This window comes from Buteo buteo, chromosome Z, assembly GCF_964188355.1.
Source record: "Buteo buteo chromosome Z, bButBut1.hap1.1, whole genome shotgun sequence".
NCBI lineage: Eukaryota > Metazoa > Chordata > Aves > Accipitriformes > Accipitridae > Buteo > Buteo buteo.
Genome location: NC_134204.1, coordinates 80,451,765 through 80,471,734, shown reverse-complemented (window position 1 = coordinate 80,471,734; position 19,970 = coordinate 80,451,765). Strand labels below are relative to the sequence as shown.

The 19,970-nt window shown below is 40.3% G+C and overlaps 1 protein-coding gene across 2 annotated transcripts in view; it reads right to left on the bottom strand.

Annotated features, from left to right (window-relative positions):
- Positions 1-11,654: 11,654 nt before the first annotated feature.
- The window catches only part of MSH3 (mutS homolog 3), a 118,267-nt gene continuing 109,951 nt past the window's right edge, over positions 11,655-19,970 (bottom strand). For both annotated transcript variants that reach the window (XM_075021416.1, XM_075021415.1), the window contains exons 21-24: positions 18,170-18,356; positions 17,830-17,959; positions 15,069-15,243; positions 11,655-12,115 (exon numbers count right to left, since the gene is read on the bottom strand). In XM_075021416.1, the coding sequence (XP_074877517.1) occupies positions 12,007-12,115; positions 15,069-15,243; positions 17,830-17,959; positions 18,170-18,356 (601 nt within the window). In that variant the 3' untranslated portion in view covers positions 11,655-12,006. The remainder of the gene's footprint in view (positions 12,116-15,068; positions 15,244-17,829; positions 17,960-18,169; positions 18,357-19,970) is intronic.

Genomic DNA, 19,970 nt, shown 5'->3' with positions numbered 1-19,970 from the left:
CTTGTTATCTGACAACATAGTCATGCCTCAAGGAAAGATTTCTAACATCAACCCATCAACAATGGAAAAAGCAGAGCCTTCCTTTCTCCAGCCTCCTGACCCTGTTCCCAAATACCCTCCCCAGTGGCCAGCTGCCTCTTGCCTGGTGGAGGCATTTGCATGCACAAGTAGCAACTCCTGCACTTGCTGGTGGGCTCACTGACTACGGCCTCACAAGAGGAGAAGGGCTTGATGCCTGCCTGACCTTCCCCAGCAGGTCTTTTGGAGTCATTTGGGTCTTCTCTCCGCAACTACCAAGCTTCCTTGTGCACTGTTGAGGAGCACGTCTTTGAGATATGGATTGAAACTGGCCAACAAGTTCAAAAAATACTCAAGGCTTGAAAGAGGAAGGTGTAGGGGAGACATGGGAGATGACATGATTGTGTCCATCTCTTGTCCATAGTACATCCACAGTAAAAGTAGACTCATGCATACTTCTGTAGTGGTGGGGGACCACCACAGAGGCCATAACTTACAGTAGCTTGTCTACGATGTGTGAATGACTGTCAGATCATTGACCTAGGCTGAAATTGCCTAGCCTCATATGTAAGGCAGAGACTTACAGAGTCTAACAGACAAAACACAAATATTCTGTTTTGATGGCTTTTTGGTGGCACTTGTTGAAAATATTTTATCTTCCTTAAAGGCGATTCTGTCCTCAGTTCATTTATAATCCCATTTATTTCAGGAGAATCACTTCCACTCACAAAACTGTAAACTCCAAAGCATATGAACTCTTACTGAAGTATCAGTTTCTTTGTAAGTGCAACACTGACCAAACTACAGTGCTTGTCTTGGAACAGTCAAAAGGTACCTACAAAATGTATAGCCCTCTGTTACTAAGAGAAGAATGGAGTCAGGCAAAACAAACACACTTTTCCATGCAGCTTAAGTATGTCAATAGCTTTCTTTGCAATAGCTTGTAAACCTCTAAGGCAAGGACTCAGCAGTGTATACAGTTTACCTCATAACCTGTGACAAGAGCACTTTGACACTGGTGCAGGACCAGTATTTGTTCTTGCAAATAATTCATCTCCTCTCCCTGTTTGGAACCCTATAAACTATACTGACACTTCTGCCTCATGTTGCCAGCAAGGAAAAGGTTGTATTGCCTTGGGTCCTTTAATAAGCAATTGTTTCCTCATTTGCAAACCCAGTTCAAATACAATGCATAAATCTTTTATCTGGATATGTGGTCTTAACTGGGGAAAACATATCTTCTACATGCAATGAGTTGCACATAAAGCTACTGTAAATCTCCTAAGGGAGAGACTGGTTTTTAGCAATCTCACAAATTTGCATTACACCTCCCTCGCTATGACAGCCACCTTCTCCTCTCCCCAATACCGTGGCTGTGTCCAAGCCTAGTGAAGTACCTACCTGCTCAGTGCTAAAGAGAAAGCTCTGTAGGTGCAGCATTCCCTGTTTGCTAATGCACAATATTGGTGTGCTCAGCCAACTTCAGTTTCTTTGCTCCTTTTTCACTGCAGCACTGTGCTTCCCTTTCTCTAGACAATTCCCTCTCTAGCACCGGGCAGCTACATTTGTATGTTAATAGACAGCTTCACTGTGAGGTCTGTTATAGGAAGCTAGTGAGGTTTTAAACACAGTGACAATTAAAAAAACCACAAAACAACCCTACTTTCAGTAAGTGCTTGACAAGGCAGCTGTGTGTGATGCCAAAAGATAATGGGACAGGAAATAAAAGGGAAATTTTTTAAATGGTTAATAGTGATCACAGAGAGATCTGTTAAGCAAGTGAAGGGAAACTAATGTACAGCACTGGGCCACTTTCTGTCAACTTGCCTCAAAACTTAGTGGATCTAAAACTGAGAAACCAAGTGAGGTTGAGACTTGAAAATATCATTTCAGATATTCTTTTATTCTAGTACCATGGTGATAAGCAAAGTATTAAAGGATTACTGTATAAAGGTGAAGGAAGAGTCAAAATGCCTCTCCCTATCATTCTCTTACCTACATTTCAAGAATACAGAAAGAAGAAATTATTAAATGTGTAAGTTAAAAACAAAGCTATGCAGACAATACTAGCTGAGATTTTGTGAAACACAGGGGAAATAACAAACCAATTTCTAACCTTGAATCTAAATTGACTCTCGCTGAAGTCCCTGGGAACCTTTTTAAGGGGCCCTGAAGATTAAACTTTTAGAATTGAGGATCTGCTCAGAAACTGCAGGTATCAGTAAACTCACACTGGCAAGAGGGAAACACACATGTGGTCCAGCATTCCCAATCTGCAGGGAAAAGATCCCTGCAGCCGAACTGCTTGTTTACTGTGTGACTGGTCTCATCAATCCTGCATCTGATTATGAGGCATGTGGACAGGTCTTTACAGAAATTGGGGGAGAGAAGAGAGACTGCAGAATGTGTTGGTCTAAAGAACAGCACAATGAAGGAATGTATTGAAACATTTTTGTATTAAAGCATTGGAAATATAAAATCCAGAGCACTGCTGTAGCCTCCACTGAAATGCTAGCAGTTGGTTACTGGATGGAAATGAATTAGTTGCACAGTGCTGCTGTGTAGAGGAAAGTTTAAATTTAGGATCAAGGGCTTTTTAAATTTTTGTTGAACACTCTCCACCTTTATCAGGAGGAGGGAAAATTATAGGCAATGATAGGTGAGATGGCTGTAGCACATACCAGCTGAGAAACAACCGGTGGATGTGAGGAACAGACTATGAAGCCTGTTAGAACTATTAAAAAGGGGAGTAAAGCTATGTCCTAATGAAATCACACAGCGATGTGATTAGGGTAGAGAGGATGTTATGATGCAAATGTGCCTTGGAGAGATCCAAAGGGGAATTAAGACACTCCTATACGAAACTCTGTGGAAATGGATAAAATCTGAGTGCCACACACGCAGCTGCATACATGCTGTCTGCAGGCTACACTTCCCTTGGGAAAGAGGTGGAGATTTTTCTCCTACTGCTGGGGACAGAGGGGAAAGGAAAGCTACGGCTTCTCAGCCTACTGCCTTGTTGGACATAACACAATGTCAGACTAAATGTATCACTGGCCACGGGCTTGAGCTTACTTTCAAGACTTAATTACTCCTCAAAAAAAAAAAAAGTGTCAAAGGCTTACACAGCTTTAGTTCACAAATTTAATTAAAGGATTAGCAAAGTTTGCATTTCCTATGTGGAAGCTATTAAGAATAGAAACCTGCATAGACGATCAGCTCATTCAATATAGCTACTTACTGCATTAATACAGTCCTTGCTTAAGTAAAGTACTGCAAATAGAGCACAGTATTTCACTTTATACAGAAATACTTTCACAGTGGGCCACAACGAAATGAGATTAATTTGAAGTGTGCATAAAACATAACCAAGGAGAATATAAACACCACAGATACCAACCAGCTGGGAAGAGTGTGGTCTTACTGGACACCACACTGCTTGCAATGTGACAGTCTAATAGCTGGGAATGTTCTTGGAGTGCACAGAAAAGCCAGCTCAGTGTACCTTGCTGTTGTGTGCTTAGCATGATTAAAACTTACTTAGATCAGTTTTGAAAAAAGTCCAAATTACAAGTCTTATCACTCCCTGGTGATGCACTTTCTAGGTAGGCTGACTTAAACCAAGACAGAAATGCTGTTTCAAGGCCTTCTCCTTAAGTATTCCCCCACTCCCCTCTTTGATTGCTCTCACTGAAGCACTTGTTTTTCCAGCGATTGAGAGCGAGATGTTTCAGGCACATAGGGGGGCTGACAAGCTGCCTAAGTTAGCACATCTAAGTAGAGATCTAAGGAACAATCTTTAGCCTTCTCACTGCAAAACAAATATTTGCCCTGTGCATCCCATCTGCAACTTTGTTCCCCGTGGAGGATCAACTCGAGGTCTCACCAGAGAACAGTCCTTTCCCCTCTCCCTTCCTCCCCAGCAGTGGGATTCTCAGCTGACTAAACAACCCAGCCCTCCCTCCGAGGGGGCGAGCCTGGACCCTCTGCCCCGCTGGATCCCACAGGCTCACCGTGCCCACGTCCAGGGAGGGACGGCGTCCCCCCTACCTCTCCCTCTCCTCCTGGGAGTGACATGGTCCAGCCAGAGGACCACGGCCCTGGGGGAGGTTGAGGGAGACGGTCCGGCACAGCCACCAGTCTACCACCCTGACAAACCTCCCAGCAAAAGGCGGTCCGGCATGGCCAGTTCAGGGATACTCACCTCTAGTGATTAGCAGCATGGTGCTGTGATTCCCCACCCCACCCCCCGAACGAGAAGAACTATAAATATGTGCTCATACAATACATGAGAGATTCTGAAATGCTCTAAGATGATAGTCAATTTATAATGCTTTATGCAGAGAGGAATATGCAAAAAGAAATATTTCAATATGTAGGCAGAAGGAAAAGCTCAGTACTTGACTGAAACTTTTGTGTTACATAAGAGTGAGATAATTATATCTAGTAATCTTCCCAGTATTCAGGACATTCTGAGTTTTAAGTCACCCTAGATATTTGGATTATTATAAGTAAAAAGCAACATTGATTTCTACTTCCTTATTGCAGATTGGGTATTTAAAATTTGCTGTGTATTGTGTTTTCCGATCCCTTCCTTCCCAGGAATCACCCTTTTTCTTACAGCATATTGTAAAGTCATAAAAACTGACTGCTTAAAAAAACCCAAACTGAAACAAACCAAAAAGAAAGGAAAAGGGTTAAGAATTCCATTAAAATCAGAAGTATTTTTCATTATTATTACTAGATGCAGCTACCAGTATTTTAAATAAAATTCACCTTATTTTATAACACTACCTGAAAAAATACTTTTACTTACAAGCAAACTTTTGGAAGGAGGGGAGTCAGAATGTTATGACAGATTCCTTGCAAGTTCAAAAGAACATAAATATTGAAAAACTATGTCTCTTAATGAAAATTATTTTACATATATGTATTTACAAGACTGGCTAACTTCTATATTTCAGGGTTAAACTTTGTTCTCTGCTGACCCTGTGCGGGGCTGAGGATAGGGCAAGAATTCCTTCTGCTTCCCAAGGGATGAAAACACCAGTCCTGCATGTGACGGGGCCATCAAACCTACCTCCCTGCCCTCCCTCACAGCGCAGCAAGCAAGTTAGGTGACAAGGCGGATTCATCTGCTGGCTAGCAAGGACCAACTGACAAGAGGCTCCTGTTCGAAATAAGCAGCAGTGCTCCCTGCCCTAGACTTAGTTCACCCTTCGCAAGCTGTGGTTGCAATGACATGAATCCCATGACCAGGCACCACCTGCATCTCCTGACGACAAGATGCTCTTGATGCCGTATGTAGACTGACTGATGGACATCCAGGGCAACAGCGCAAGGGCTCACTGCAGAATTTCAGCCTCATGCAAACTCTCTTAACCTTACATGCTGTACCTGCTGGCTAGCAAGGCTGTAGCCGAAGTATCAATCAAACTCGTGCCTGCTTACTCTTTAACAAATCCTGAAACCATGTAGAGGAAACCTTCCTGTTTCCTAATGCCATTATTCTTAGAATACCTAATTATTCTTAGATTTTGGTATCTGGCTTTATCTTGTTCACCCTTTACTTCCCCTGAACAGCATCTTAGGCACTGTCATCCTTTCCTCTACAGCTCACTTGTGACTTAAACCAGTTTAGTCTCAGACAAATACACCATTTCACAGTTAACAGCATGGCCTGCAAGAACTCGCATCATACAAAATGACTGCTTCAGAAATTGTTTTTTTGAGATTTTTAAAAAATTAAGAGAACACCCTTTGCTTTCTACTCGTCTGTATGGGTAGGTGTTGTGGTTTGATCCCAGCCAGCAACTAAGCACCACACAGCGGCTCAATCACGCCCCCCCCCCCCACCAGTGGGATGGGGAGAAAATTGGGAAAAGAAGCCAAACCCATGGGTTGAGATAAGAACGGTTTAATAGAACAGAAGAGAAGAAACTAATAATGATAATGATAACACTAATAAAATGACAACAGTAGTAATAAAAGGATTGAAATGTACAAATGATGCGCAGGGCAATTGCTCACCACCCGCTGACCAACACCCAGCCAGTCCCCGAGCGACGATTCCCTGCCCCCACGTCCCAGTTCCTAAACTGGATGGGACGTCCCATGGTATGGAATACACCGTTGGCCAGTTTGGGTCAGGTGCCCTGGCTGTGTCCTGTGCCAACTTCTTGTGCCCCTCCAGCTTTCTTGCTGGCTGGGCTTGAGAAGCTGAAAAATCCTTGACTTTAGTCTAAACACTACTGAGCAACAACTGAAAACATCAGTGTGTTATCAACATTCTTCGCATACTGAACTCAAAACATAGCACTGGACCAGCTACTAGGAAGACAGTTAACTCTACCCCAGCTGAAACCAGGACAGTAGGCAAGGAGAAAAATCTGTAATGTATTTAAGGAAGTTATTGAGTTTGTGCATCTGTAGCTGAGGAAGAAGAAACTGATCTACCATTTCAAGCAAGGGGAGGACTTCCACACCAATTGTGCTTAGCCACATAAAATGACAATCATAGCATCATTAAGGTAAGCAGAGTTCTGTAATTTTGGCAAGAGTATTTTTAGTACAGGACTCTACCAAGCTGGGCAAATCCATGGCTTCCCCTATACAGAGCCACAAAACAAGAACCATCAACAGCGCTGGACTGACACAGGTCAAAGACCCAAATAAGTGATCTGAGAATTGAAACCCATTGTTTACCTACCAGCTGGATTTTCAATCCTGAATTCAGCCTTGTTCAGCCATAAATCCCTTCTTGGGCTCTGGCCATATGCTTTTTTAAAACTCCTGATTCAGATCAGCAGACTGCAAATTTGTCCCCCAGAACTGAATTTGGATTTAACAAATGTTTGATTTGGATTTGATTGCAGAGATTTTGCAGGGAAGGGGAGGAAAGCTTTGAAAACAGATAGGAAAGTTCTGCTGAGATGGTATATTTCAGCTTGCTATGGCCTTCATGTTTAGGAACAATTAAAAGGTGATGAGAACCATCCACTCCATTCATATGCTCTAAAATCTGAAAGAGGGGAAGAGATAGGCAGTTCAGACTTACTTTTCAGATTGCTGTCCAAGATTTGCAGTACTGGTGCCAGGATTTTGGAGGAGACTGCAACGGCCACCTGGGGTAAGACTCGGCAGGGGGGGAGGCCCCCCAGTAGACATTCTGAAGTGTGATCCAGATTCTGGAACAGAGTCCCACTTATCTCAGTGCAATCTACCAAACCTTTATGTCCCTATGAAACATGCATTTATATCAGAACTGCTAAGAAGTTAAAATAATTGGATACTCAATGAATTTTACATATAGTAGAAATATTTGGATAATTTACAATAGATTTCAACAAATAAACATTAATTTCATTGCAGTGAACAGACTTATTGCAATACCTGACTCAGCTGACATTTCAGTGATCTTTAAATTCATTTATACGCTTTGTAAACTTACGTGGTAGGTAAATTCATGTCACTTCTAGAAATACTTCTGGAAAACTTTGCAATACAAAGAAAAATCCTCTTGAGAATTGCTTCAGTGAAAGAAGTTGTATGCCAGTAAGAAAGGTAATTGCTACTGGTAATGTGTTTTATTTCATGTATTCTATAATAATGTTCTTATATAACCAAATATAAAAAGGCAGTGACAGTGTATCCAGCCCTCTCTCTCCTCCTCTTCCATCAAAATGGTCTACCAATTTTTGTTGCTAACCCGTGGCTCTGTGCATTCTATAGGCAATACATTCAAGACAAGATGCACAAGGCATTAAAATTTTTATGTTAAGAGCAGGGAAGAGAGAACAAAGAAAAAGCTTACGAAAGTGATAAATACCATCTTTAAAAAAAAAGGATGAAAGTCATAAAGTGCAAAAGTCTTTCAAGGAGACTGTATCTTTATGTATAGCACAAAGCTGTATTTTTCACATCAATATTAAATTTTAACAATGTCAATAACATGCTGGCACAGGCCGTAGGAGCCAATACTCTATGCAGGTTTCAAAAAATATTAATATTTAGACAAAGAGATTTAGACATTCTTTTCTTGAAGGCAAACTCAAGACTAGCATGAACTCCCACTACAACCAAGGACCATCTAAGTATGGGTCACTCTTTAACCCTACAGCCATCAGTACACAGGACCAAACTTGCTGACTCAGCACACAGAAAAAAATTTATTACTCTGGTTTAAAAATAAGGCACATCTCCAAGATCATACCACTACCAAAATAGTCCTTCAGATTGTCTTTAAGATGAAGCTTAGTGTGCTGGAGAAGAGGGGAGAAGAGAAGAGGGGAGAAGAGAAGAGGGGAGAAGAGAAGAGGGGAGAAGAGAAGAGGGGAGAAGAGAAGAGGGGAGAAGAGAAGAGGGGAGAAGAGAAGAGGGGAGAAGAGAAGAGGGGAGAAGAGAAGAGGGGAGAAGAGAAGAGGGGAGAAGAGAAGAGGGGAGAAGAAAAGAGGGGAGAAGAAAAGAGGGGAGAAGAAAAGAGGGGAGAAGAAAAGAGGGGAGAAGAAAAGAGGGGAGAAAAGAAAACACAAGAGCAGCTTCTCATCTTTCTGTCTCTTAGAAGGACTCCTGCTGTGACAGACACAGAAGTCCCAATTACCACAGCAAAAGAAATTACCCCCCCCCCCAACCCAACAAAAAACCTCCTAAAAAATTAATGCCTTTCCCTGTTTTCCAGCAAGTCTTTGTTTCTCTGTATCCCTCTTGCACTCTATGCTACCAAAGGCCACGGAATGTCTGTCTGGTTGCCCGTCTAGACTACGCCTAATCTCATGCTCCATGAACTTACCCAACTGAGCTCTGAACTCATCACATCCCAGAGCGACCACCCTCACATGGCACTCACTCTCCTAACGAGCATGGTTACTCCACATCAGCGGATCAAGGTCTAGATAAACCTGCATACTGTGTGGTTCCTTACAAATGTATTCTAAAACCTGCATTAAACACATCTAATAATAGCATGCATCTCCTTATGGTGCACTCTTAAATGGTCGTAAGTTTTTATGTATCTGCTAGGAATTATAATAATCAGCAGTGAATAAAACAGTGGCTTTAATAATTAGCTTGCATATCTAGAAGAAACCTTATCGGGACAGCAAGATAACCTCCGTTGTTGAACTGAGCAGGGTTAAAATCAAAAGTTATTTCCAACATGATCACAGAGATTAAGAGAAAAGCCTGCTGTAATTGCTTTGTACTTGATAGTATGAGCAAACCAGTAATACCGTGTCCATTTTCCCATTCTTAATTATATTTCTTCATTTTTTTCAGACTGCATCCAGGTGTTTTTTCTTGTCAGAGCATAGTCTGAATGCTCCCCTGAGGGCAAAGAGAGTTTTACTAAAAGCACATTTAGCACACACAGGAATTTAGTAATGGCTCATCTGTTCTCTTTGAAGACTATGGTCAGAGGTCTTTAGATCCAATGCACTACCATCTGTGTGCATTAATAATGGAGTATTACATTCATTATTCTTCACAATGTGTGGCATAGATAAACAGACGTGTAACCACACCTTGAAAGACTAGTTTTCTTCTTCAGCTCTTCTAGTTTAGATAAATGCACTGCACGCTCTGGAAGGAGATGCTTATATTGATTGCTGCTATTTGAGTAGCAAACTATTTGTTTAAATGATGCTTTGGCATCTGAAGAACCTGGAAAAAAGTCTTTGGTGAATGTTAGCAGGTGAAGGTAAGACAGGTAAAAAAATTACAACCTTTTCCGCATGAAGTTCTCTATATTGGAAAGATTAATTCAATCACCTGCAATTACATTATTTCATATTCATCTGATACACATGATTTTGCAAAAAAATCCCTCATTTACTGAAAAAATTAGAAAGGTTCAGCTGTCTCAAAGATTACAAAGCCTGATTTTATTCTTTTCCTTATAGCAAAATCAAGACACTTTATTTCACTTCTTTCCACTTGTGGTGGGTTGACCCTGGCTGGATGCCAGGTGCCCACCAAAGCTGCTCTATCACTCCCTCCTCCTCAGCTGGACAGGGGAGAGAAAATATTAACAACAGGCTTGTGGGCTGAGATAAGGACAGGGAAAGATCACTCACCAATTACCCTCATGGGCAAAACAGAGTTGACTTGGGGAAAATTAACTTAATCTATTAACAATCAAACCAGAGCAGGGTAATGAGAAATAAAACCAAATCTGAAAACACTTTCCCCCCACCTCTCCCTTCTTCACAGGCACAGCTTCACTCCCAGATTCTCCACCTCCTCCCCTGCAGCAGCGCAGGGGGACGGGAAATGTGGGTTGGGGTCAGTTCATCACACGTTGTCTCCGCTGCTCCTTCCTCCTCGGGGGGGAGGACTCCTCACTTTTCCCCTGCTCCAGCGTGGGTCCCTTCCACAGGCTGCAGTCCTTCAGGAACAGACTGCTCCATTGTGGGTCCCCCGTGGGGTCTCAACTTCCACCAGGAGCCTGCTCCAGCGTGAGCCTTCCACAGGGTCACAGCCTCCTTCGGGCACCCACCTGCTCCGGCGTGGGGTCCTCCCCGGGCTGCAGGTGGAGATCTGCTCCACCGTGGACCTCCATGGGCTGAGGGGGACAGCCTGCCTCACCATGGTCTTCACCACGGGCTGCAGGGGAATCTCTGCTCCGGCGCCTGGAGCATCTCCTCCCCTCCTTCTGCACTGACCTGGGGGTTTGCAGGGTTGTTGCTCTCATGTATTCTCACTCCTCTCTCTGGCTCCAGCTTTTCTTTTGTGCAGGGCTTTTTCCCCCCCTTTCTTAAATGTGTTATCCCACAGGCGCTACCACCGTCGCTGATGGGCTCGGCCTTGGCCGGCAGCAGGTCCGTCTTGGAGCCAGCTGGCATTGGCTTTGTCGGACATGGAGGAAGCTTCTAGCAGCTTCTCATTGAAGCCACCCCTGTAGCCCACCCACTACTGAAACCTTGCCATGCAAACCCAATACACCACTTAATACTTTTTTTCAATACAACAAACTATTAGCCAAGGTTTAAGTATGTCAACATCATTGTCCATTTTCACAGCAAGGTATTTCACCCGGTTATACTTGTAAAGGAAAACCAGTTTGGATATCCCATTCCCATTTGAAATTCAGACTTGATAACTGCAAATAGAAAAATTAAAAAGCATTTCTGTTTTTTCCAGCTTTACTCTGCATTTGACAAGAGCACTGGGGATGCCAGTTGCATAGTTTGAACTGCCTCTTTCACCTCATCTTACAATACTCCAACGTTATTTAGAGTAAGTCTTTCTCCAGACCGTGCCAGAGAGGGCCAAGATCAGGAGGAAAGAAAGCTGAAAAGGAAGCAGGTGTGCTTGAGAATGAAGAAGTGGGAAAACAAAACACAGTCAATGTGTGTTTTGTGCTGCTGCTTTGAAAACTACTAGTTGCACCATCATCAATCTCATCAGTAGAAATAAAACTCTCCTAATCCAGCCACATAACACACACTTTCTTAAATTCATTATGCACGTAAAATGTAGGGGGTGCCCTAAAAAACCAGTGAATTTTAAAAGCATTAATACTAGAACCAAAAAAAAGTGTCTTTATGTTATTCATTCTCACTAATTGTACAGCAGTAAAGCATAGTCAAGACTCAGCTACATTTTCCCAACACAAAGGAATACTTCTTTAGAAACTGAAGTACAATAAAGTTAAAAGACATTATTTTATTTATAAAAGTTTTACCTAGTAAGTTACCAACATACTTTTGCATGTTTTCTAAACATATTAGAAACTAAATCCAATGCCAGTAGACATTTTGCAATTAAGGAAAAGGGTGGAAAACAGTTCAGGGAAGCAACATGGAGTGAGAAAATTACATACAATCAGGAATTGGATGCGGGGCATCATATCACAACGCAGCATCTCTTACCTCTCAAAAGGCAGAAAAGTCAACTTAATGCACCTAGACCTACACCCTGATAGAATCTATTAGTCTCCAGACCTATACTTTGTATCTGCACTATTTTCCATCTTTATGCATGATTTGAGGATTAAAAACTGTCCTTTCTTTCATCTTCATGTTCACACATACTTTTCCATTTTTGTAGTTCCTGAGAGTCATTTATCTTCCATAGTTCAGCAAACGACTTTAGCTTTTTTCTGGGGGGGGAAAAAAAATTCAATCAAAATATGGACACATTTTTAATTTAAGCACATCAAACCTTGAAAGCCCTACAGTCATCTGCAAAATTTTATATACAGCCAAAGACAGCAGTTTGCATAGCTGAAATGTGACATGATCTTCAAACTATCAGTTAACATTTTCCAATATATGTATTCCAGCTCTAGGACAGTCAACAATTTAATTTTATAACTAACTTACATACCGGAAGCATTGCCAAGATGAAATAAAACTCTGAGCAAGAGTACATCATTAAAGGAAATAAATAGTACTGTAGTTTGCACTATTTAATTGTCAGCATTCAGTTCCTACAAATTTGCACATGTAGAATCATAAAGAGATAACGCATTTTCAAAATAAGTGACTACACACATACTTCCTGTTTTCTTTTTAATATTTTTTGATTTAAGAAGGACTTGTAAGAGCTGTGACAAATAACAACCAGACATTTAAAATGGGTCAACACATTCCTGACAACAAAGATGTCAAGATTGGATGGAATTACCCAGTGGATTTTCTTAAATAATATGAAAGTGATTTAAAAAAATAAGACAAGGCAGCTGGCCTGTGGGTATTGTGAGAGCACAACTATACTGCTATGAACAGGTCTGAGTTTGATTCCCAAGATCATGATAATTTTTATTTTCTAACACAGATATACTGTATCCATTTTTAAATTTGTTAATGTCTCTTTTGGGAAGAAGGTATAGAAGAATACTTCGACATTTAGATCACATCATGGCAATAAGTGAAAAAAACCAGGAATATACCAAAGAAAATATTTCTATAATGACCTACATAGGAGAACTGGAAAAATTAAGAATTACATAATACAATAAATTATGCACTACAAAATCATCAGACACATTTGATATTTTTATATTATTTTTCTGACTTGAGCTCCAGGTTTATGTAGATGCATGAAGTTCCCTCCAAAGTGCATGCAAGAGTTCTACAGTGAAGGAATAACCTGGTACAGGTCAAACCCAATGAATTAGCAACTGCTGTGTGGTGGATGTCCCTTCTCCCTGACCTCCTACATAGCACTGTCTCTCATTAAAGAGGGACGCAAAAGTGTCAAACACCAGATGGGGTAGGCTGGGCTGCAGTCTCAAGGTTACATTTACTCTACCGATTGCTGCCAGAACCAAGGGCCTCCTCCTCTTGCTCCCACCCCTTCCTTCTTTGGGTAGTAATGCCGGTTCACGTGTAACATCAGGAAGTTGAACTTGTGTGATACCAACTGGGGAAAGAACGACTTTTCAGCTGGATCGGATCCCTGACCTGACCTGCTTGTGGTCATACAAAAACCAGCCCTGGCACCACAGAGAACAGGGCAGGGAGCAACCCCTCCAACCTGCAGGAGATGGGGTTGGGGAGCCTGCTCCAGATGGTCCTCCCAAGTACGTGCCCTCATGTAGCTCAGGTGGCAGCAGTCTGCAGGGAAGTGTGGGGTGCAGGGGCTTCCAGCCTCAGTGGTAAGTCTGGATAAAGGACTCATCACAGCTTTAGATTAAGTATTTATATTCTTTTTCACTTTAAGAATACAAGCAAATTGCATACCAAAAGCTAAAATACTGATGGTAGCTTACATATTCAAAAGCTGATACATTGGACAGAATTAAGTCCCATAATTAAGATTGCCCAGTCAGCCCTCACTCTACCCCTCTATGGGCACTGTAAATCAGTCTTCTAACTACATCATTGACTACTATTTTTACTGCTCATAGGTTTTGTATGCAATTAACTTTTTAGCAATGGAGACATGCTAGAACTCTGTTTGTGCCCTGTCCAAGTAATACACTAGCATGATTTTCATAAAACAAAGGAAGACAAACAAAAGGGACATATTGTATTATTTCACATCTTATTACACAGTAACTCTGGCCTTCCAGCTCATATTGTCACCTTTCTGAACAACAATTTTTTCTTGATTTTAGAACCCTACATAGCCTATCACAACAGAGTTAAGATATTACTAGTAATTTTTGTTTTACTTTTGTCAATTATGGACTATTATTTCCAATTAACATAAGGCTACCACATTATTTTTCACGTAAACTGTCATGTATCTTCAATAGAATGTTTTCATTCTTAAAGGGCTATTTGAATTTTGCTGATAGGACTGTCACTGAAAATAACAACAAAAAAATTCAGTGGAAATGAATATGAATACTAGCACATATTTATATCTGTGTACATGTTAAAGGTTTTATAAAGATGATGCCATTTGATACACATGGGAATTTTCATAACTAGTCTAATATGTAAGGTACATATGCCCCTGAATGAAAAACTGATTATCAGAAAAATATTAAAATCCCCAGACTTTCCGTAAAATTTTGAGTGTCTGAGGGGCAATCAAAATATATTAAAAATATTTAAGTTAAATCAGAAGAATAGCCACATTCCCTTCTACACTACAGTATGCAAATACAATTTAAACTTCCAAAGTGAGTAATATACTTTCTAAATTAAATCTATTAATATTTTCACTATCACTGGTGAGAATAGAAGTAGGTATTAGCAGATAGTTATATTTCAAGTGTGCCTTCCAGAAAACAGTGACAATACATACCTGAAAGAATAAATTTGCTAGTATTTGCCATGAGAAAATAAAAAATAGTTTATTCCTAATGTTATCTCAATGTGCATTTAGTTTTTTCCAATCTTGTTTCAGAGGGCAGCAATTAACCTCTGACATAATAGCTAACTATAAAATTAAAGCTTGAATTAAAACAGATAGCACAATATCCTAAATATTTTTTTCAAAGTTTTGTTCCACTGTCTTTTCTGAAGGGTAGAAGGATATCTGAAGTAGCTCTTACTCTTCCTTTTAATGCACATTGTGTGAAATGCTCCTCAATTCATAGCTGAAGTTTCATGGGGGGAGGGTGGGGGTGTGAGGGGGGAAATCACAATTGTTCTGACCTTTTCATATTCACTATTCTCTCCAACTCCTTTGATTTGTGAGCTGCCTTCTTCAAGATTTCTTCAGGAATATCTGCCAGTTTGGCAACATTTAGCCCATAACTTCTTGCAGAAACTCCTTTAGTTATTTGATAAAGAAAAGTGATAAATTCAGGATTCTCTTCATCTTCAGATCCTAAAAACCAAAACAAAAATCAAAACTTCCTCTATTATGTTAATAAAATGTAGTAGACCAATGACCGAAATGGCAAAGAGTGAGTTCTCATTATCATTCCTAGTTTCTATGTGATATATTCCATTGATGAAATATGAAAGAAAAACGTTTCCTTGAGACCACACATTTACCTACCCATTGTGAGACTGAAAAAACTCTTTACTATACTTTTACCTGGTGTCTTATTAAGCAGACTTGGGGGCGTGTGTGTGTAAAACTTAGAATTGCTGTAACTGGGATATTGCATCTCACGTCTGCTGAGCAATGACAGAATAAAGGAAGTGTCAGTCATCCCATAATTAATAATTCGTAACTACAACACAACAAAAAGTTTGCTGTCTGCCAGGAAGTGAGGAGCCATAGAAAATGCTTAGGAAAAATCAAAGGTTAGGATAGTGGGTCTTCTGCTAGGGATTCTTTCTATTCCATGACAATAACATGGAAACATTAAGAGCCATCATTATAAATCTGGTGACTCCTTCCTCTTCCTCTTTATATATCCTTGTTGCATCTCTGCACAATCCAGGCCTTGTGTAAGGAGCAGAAGTAGTATGGGGTCATTCACTGCCTTTCATTCTTCTATCTTAAAAATGCAGGTTTTTGGAAACAAAGGAGAATTCCATAAATGATGATGACTCAAGCTGATTTGATCTGAGTGATCCAAGCCAAAGACTGGAAAAAAAACATGCCATAAAACTCACCTTAAATAAAACAATTAAAATGTTAAGACATAAGAAGCTAAAAATACAGGCAAAGTAAGAAACATAGATGTGTTGTTGCTCGCAGGCTGTAGGACTACACCTGTTGTGCTTTCTGCAGCGAAACAGAGAAGACTACATATGGCCTGAAGGTTCAGGTCAACTACCATTGGAAGTAGGAATGCTGAAGCAGTACACTGAAACACAAAGTATAGGGTTTCATGGACATAATAGTTAAGGAATACTAAGTATTGAATGTTACCAACATCTCAACTGCCTGAAAGTATCAAGAGATCAACAGTCCGATGTTCAATAAACTTTGTGAGAAAAGGATGTGCTGATGCTCAAGAGAGCAATGCTCTTAGCTGGGAACATCAGTGTGGCTAGACAGTGCTCACCTAAACACAACATTACTTTGAGCTACCTGTGCTCAAAGTTAACACATATTTCAGGGATCCCTGCTTCTAATATTAAACAGAATACTAAAGCCAAAGTCTCCATCTAGCCAAACCCCAAATTTTTAAACTAATTCTCTGAAACACATTTTTTAAGTGATAGATTATATATTTAAACACATTATTTAGTGGCAAATACTAAAGTGCCCTGCCCTGATTAGTTTACAATGTAAGCAGATAATACAATATTAAGAGTGAATTAGGGGGAAGGTTAATGGCAAATACCAAGCCAATTCTTAAAAAAATTCTAGGAATGATTCAGGGAACAGGCCATTACTAGGCAAAGTAGGAAAACCAGAGTAAGAGCAGAATTGTCAAGCACCTGACTAAACCTTATACATCAAGGAAAAAAATCAAAGCAGTTTGTATGGAGGGAAATCCTACATCTAAATCTGTTTTAAGTTTGGAAGTCATGTGAGTAAGACAGATCCAGTGGATAAACCCAATGGGGATTTTCAGAAGTATTTTGACAAGAGTCCTGCATCAAATGCTCTTCTGAAAACTAAGCAGCCATAATCTAAAAGGGAGGTCTTTGCATTTGTAATTAATTGGTTAAAAAATAGGAAACAGATGGTAACAGTCAGTTCTCACCACGAAGGGTGATCACCACTGCAGTTAGACAGAGCTGCTCAACATACTCATTATCAAACAAAAATTGCTAAGCAGTAAGTTGACAAACTTTACTGAAAATACCAACTCATTTAGAGCAGCAGTGACAAGAAGAAATGCTGTAACTCTTCTGCTTGGTAAAACCAGAACTGAATGGGATCATGATAAGCAATGTCCAAAATTACACATGGCATAGAAAGGATGAACAGAGATTATTCCTTGGCCTCTTCTAATCCAAGAGCGGGGACTATCAAGTGAAGCTACATGTTGTTTCAAAACAAACATGAGGAGGTGGTTCTTCACACAATGCAGTGTTAAATTTTGGAGCTTCTTGACACAGCAGGATGAAGATGCTAAAAGTACACAAGGATACTCAGGGAAACTAGACAACCTTGTTGAAATGAAATCTATTGAAGATACTAAAAACCAGAATACACATCTAGCTCTTGAAGCCCCCTAAATACCAAATGTTTGCAGTGAGATCTTTTAGAGAAAGAGTTGCCATATGTTTGATCCCTAATCCCTCCTCCCTAATCCTTCATATTTGGCTACTGTGAAAAAAGATTCACCCAGCCCAGTATCCAGCTTATCTGACCTAGCTCAGTCATCCTTATATTAAAGACAAACAGTTGTTCATTTTTTAAGCCCCCCCAATGTGTGTATAGGCTGATACTCTAGTGAGTTTGGATCTATCACGTTCATGTTGAGGTTTAAATTACCATAACAATTTTACATTTTCTGCCTATACCTATAGTGCCAGAATCTCAGATGGATTTACACTGTACCTTTTTGTTCAGCACTTTCCTCCTCATTCACTAAGAAAGCCATGTGGTAGTTACCAACTTTTTCTGGATACACCTTCTCTAGCTCACAAACTGAGGGATAGTGAGTGACAAACAGTGTCAGTGACTCCACCTACAACAATGAAATAGACACAGAAGAAGGTTTGGCTTTAAATTTTTTTTAAACACAGCAACACAGAACTGGTATCCTTTATCCATATCCCTTTGCCCTGAGTTTAGACATGCCACATTTCTACAAGGAAATACACACCACGTCTAAGTCAGCCTACCATAGTACAGGCTGAAAAAGCATTCACAAGCATGTGTCAGACTGAACACTTACATCTCTAATAAAATGTTCAAGTGTAGCATAAGCAATAGCGATTCCATCGTGCGTGCTAGTTCCTCTTCCCAATTCATCCAAAATTACTAGTGATCTTGAAGTTGCTTTTCTTATTATCTCAGCAGTATCTGTCAGTTCTTCCATAAAGGTACTCCGGCCTTTGTAAATGTTGTCTGCCGCTCCCATTCTGCATTGGGATACAAAACAGATCAATTTATTAAATTCAAATAAATGCCAGATAACACTGAAAAAAAAAAAATCACGATAATGAAACCATTTTGTTATAAATCTCTTGCTGCTCCAAGCAGAGCAGAACATTCACCTTCCAGAACAAGCTACTGCTTAGGAAAAAAGCAACAACAGCTCACGGCGCAGATGTGAGGGTACTCTAAAAGACTGAAAGGTCCAGAGGTAACTACCCATGTACCATCAAATAAAGGCTTGCGTGCATTCCCCAAGACAGCAGGGTATATGGACCCTATGGGCACCTGGAGGAGATTAGGCTGTAGGGACAGCAGAAACTTTTTTCTGGGCCATCAGTAATCTAGTCCCAGTGTAAATCCACAGACAGAAATCTCAGCATCCCATGTCAACTACAGGAATCAGGGGAAAAAGAGGAGATAGACAAGGTGGTATTTCTCAGGATGCAATTCTTCCACCTTGACAAACAGAGCAAGGCAGCCTGCTCTTCCCTTAGAAAGAACCCTGGGAATTCAGACCAGTCAGCTCACAAGAAGGATTCCCGCAAAAGTAGCCATGAAAATGAATTTTACTTTTTTTGTTTAGTTCAGCCATCTAATCTGTATGTTTTTTAAATGCTAACAACAGCTGAAAGTATCAGAAATTAGCATTTCCATGTAGAGATAGAGTGGACCTGTGACCAGGTACTTGTGCATCCAGATACAGCATTTAGTTCCTTCAGGCAGCAACAAAATAACAATTATTTCCTCTAATTACACAGGCACACAATCCTAACAGCACACTTAAACATGTTTGTATGTGAAAGATTTCTCTCCTCATCCTTTTATACAACTGTCCTTGAATTTACCAGCTACCATGTAGGTGAGCTTCTCCTCTGCTTCACACACGTACACACATGCACACACACACAAATTCCTTCACATTTCATACCAGTCTTTTAGCAGTGTTGCAGATTCATGCAACCTTCAATCCTCAAATTCTACCTCAAATTGTGAAATAGCAGTTTTCATCTCAGAAACCTGTTGGTAATGCACCCTATTTTTCTCTTCTTCTCTAGCTTTCCTTACATATTCAATTGATATGGTTTCTACCTGGAAGAAAGAACATTTCCTTTTTCCATATATGCTTTCCAGTGACATTAATCACATTACAGTATCACTTCTGAGATAGGTTATCACTAGCAAGCCACTGAGTAGGGCTGTAAAAATGAATTTGTTCACTCTCATCAGCCAATAATATAGTTATACACAAGCCACACTGATTTAAGGAAAACTGACTCATGGGCTTAGCGTATTAGGTTTTCAAATATAGCAGCTGGCCACAACAGTATTTAAAGCCAATCAAAGCCTTTAAAGAGAATCCCAATATAGCTTTTTTTCTCTGTCTTTTGCTGCATCTTTCTCTAATATAATCGCTTCTGTTGCCTACTGAAGCACTAGCAAGATACTCATCATGTTATGAGGATTTCATAATTGTCAAGAGTAATTGACTACCAATACCAACAATTAGCAGGTTGGACCCAGTACAACTACTATTTCTATATATCCTCTGGTTCCTGCCCTGGAAATTGGGTATGGTGGCATCCGTGACTTTACAATAC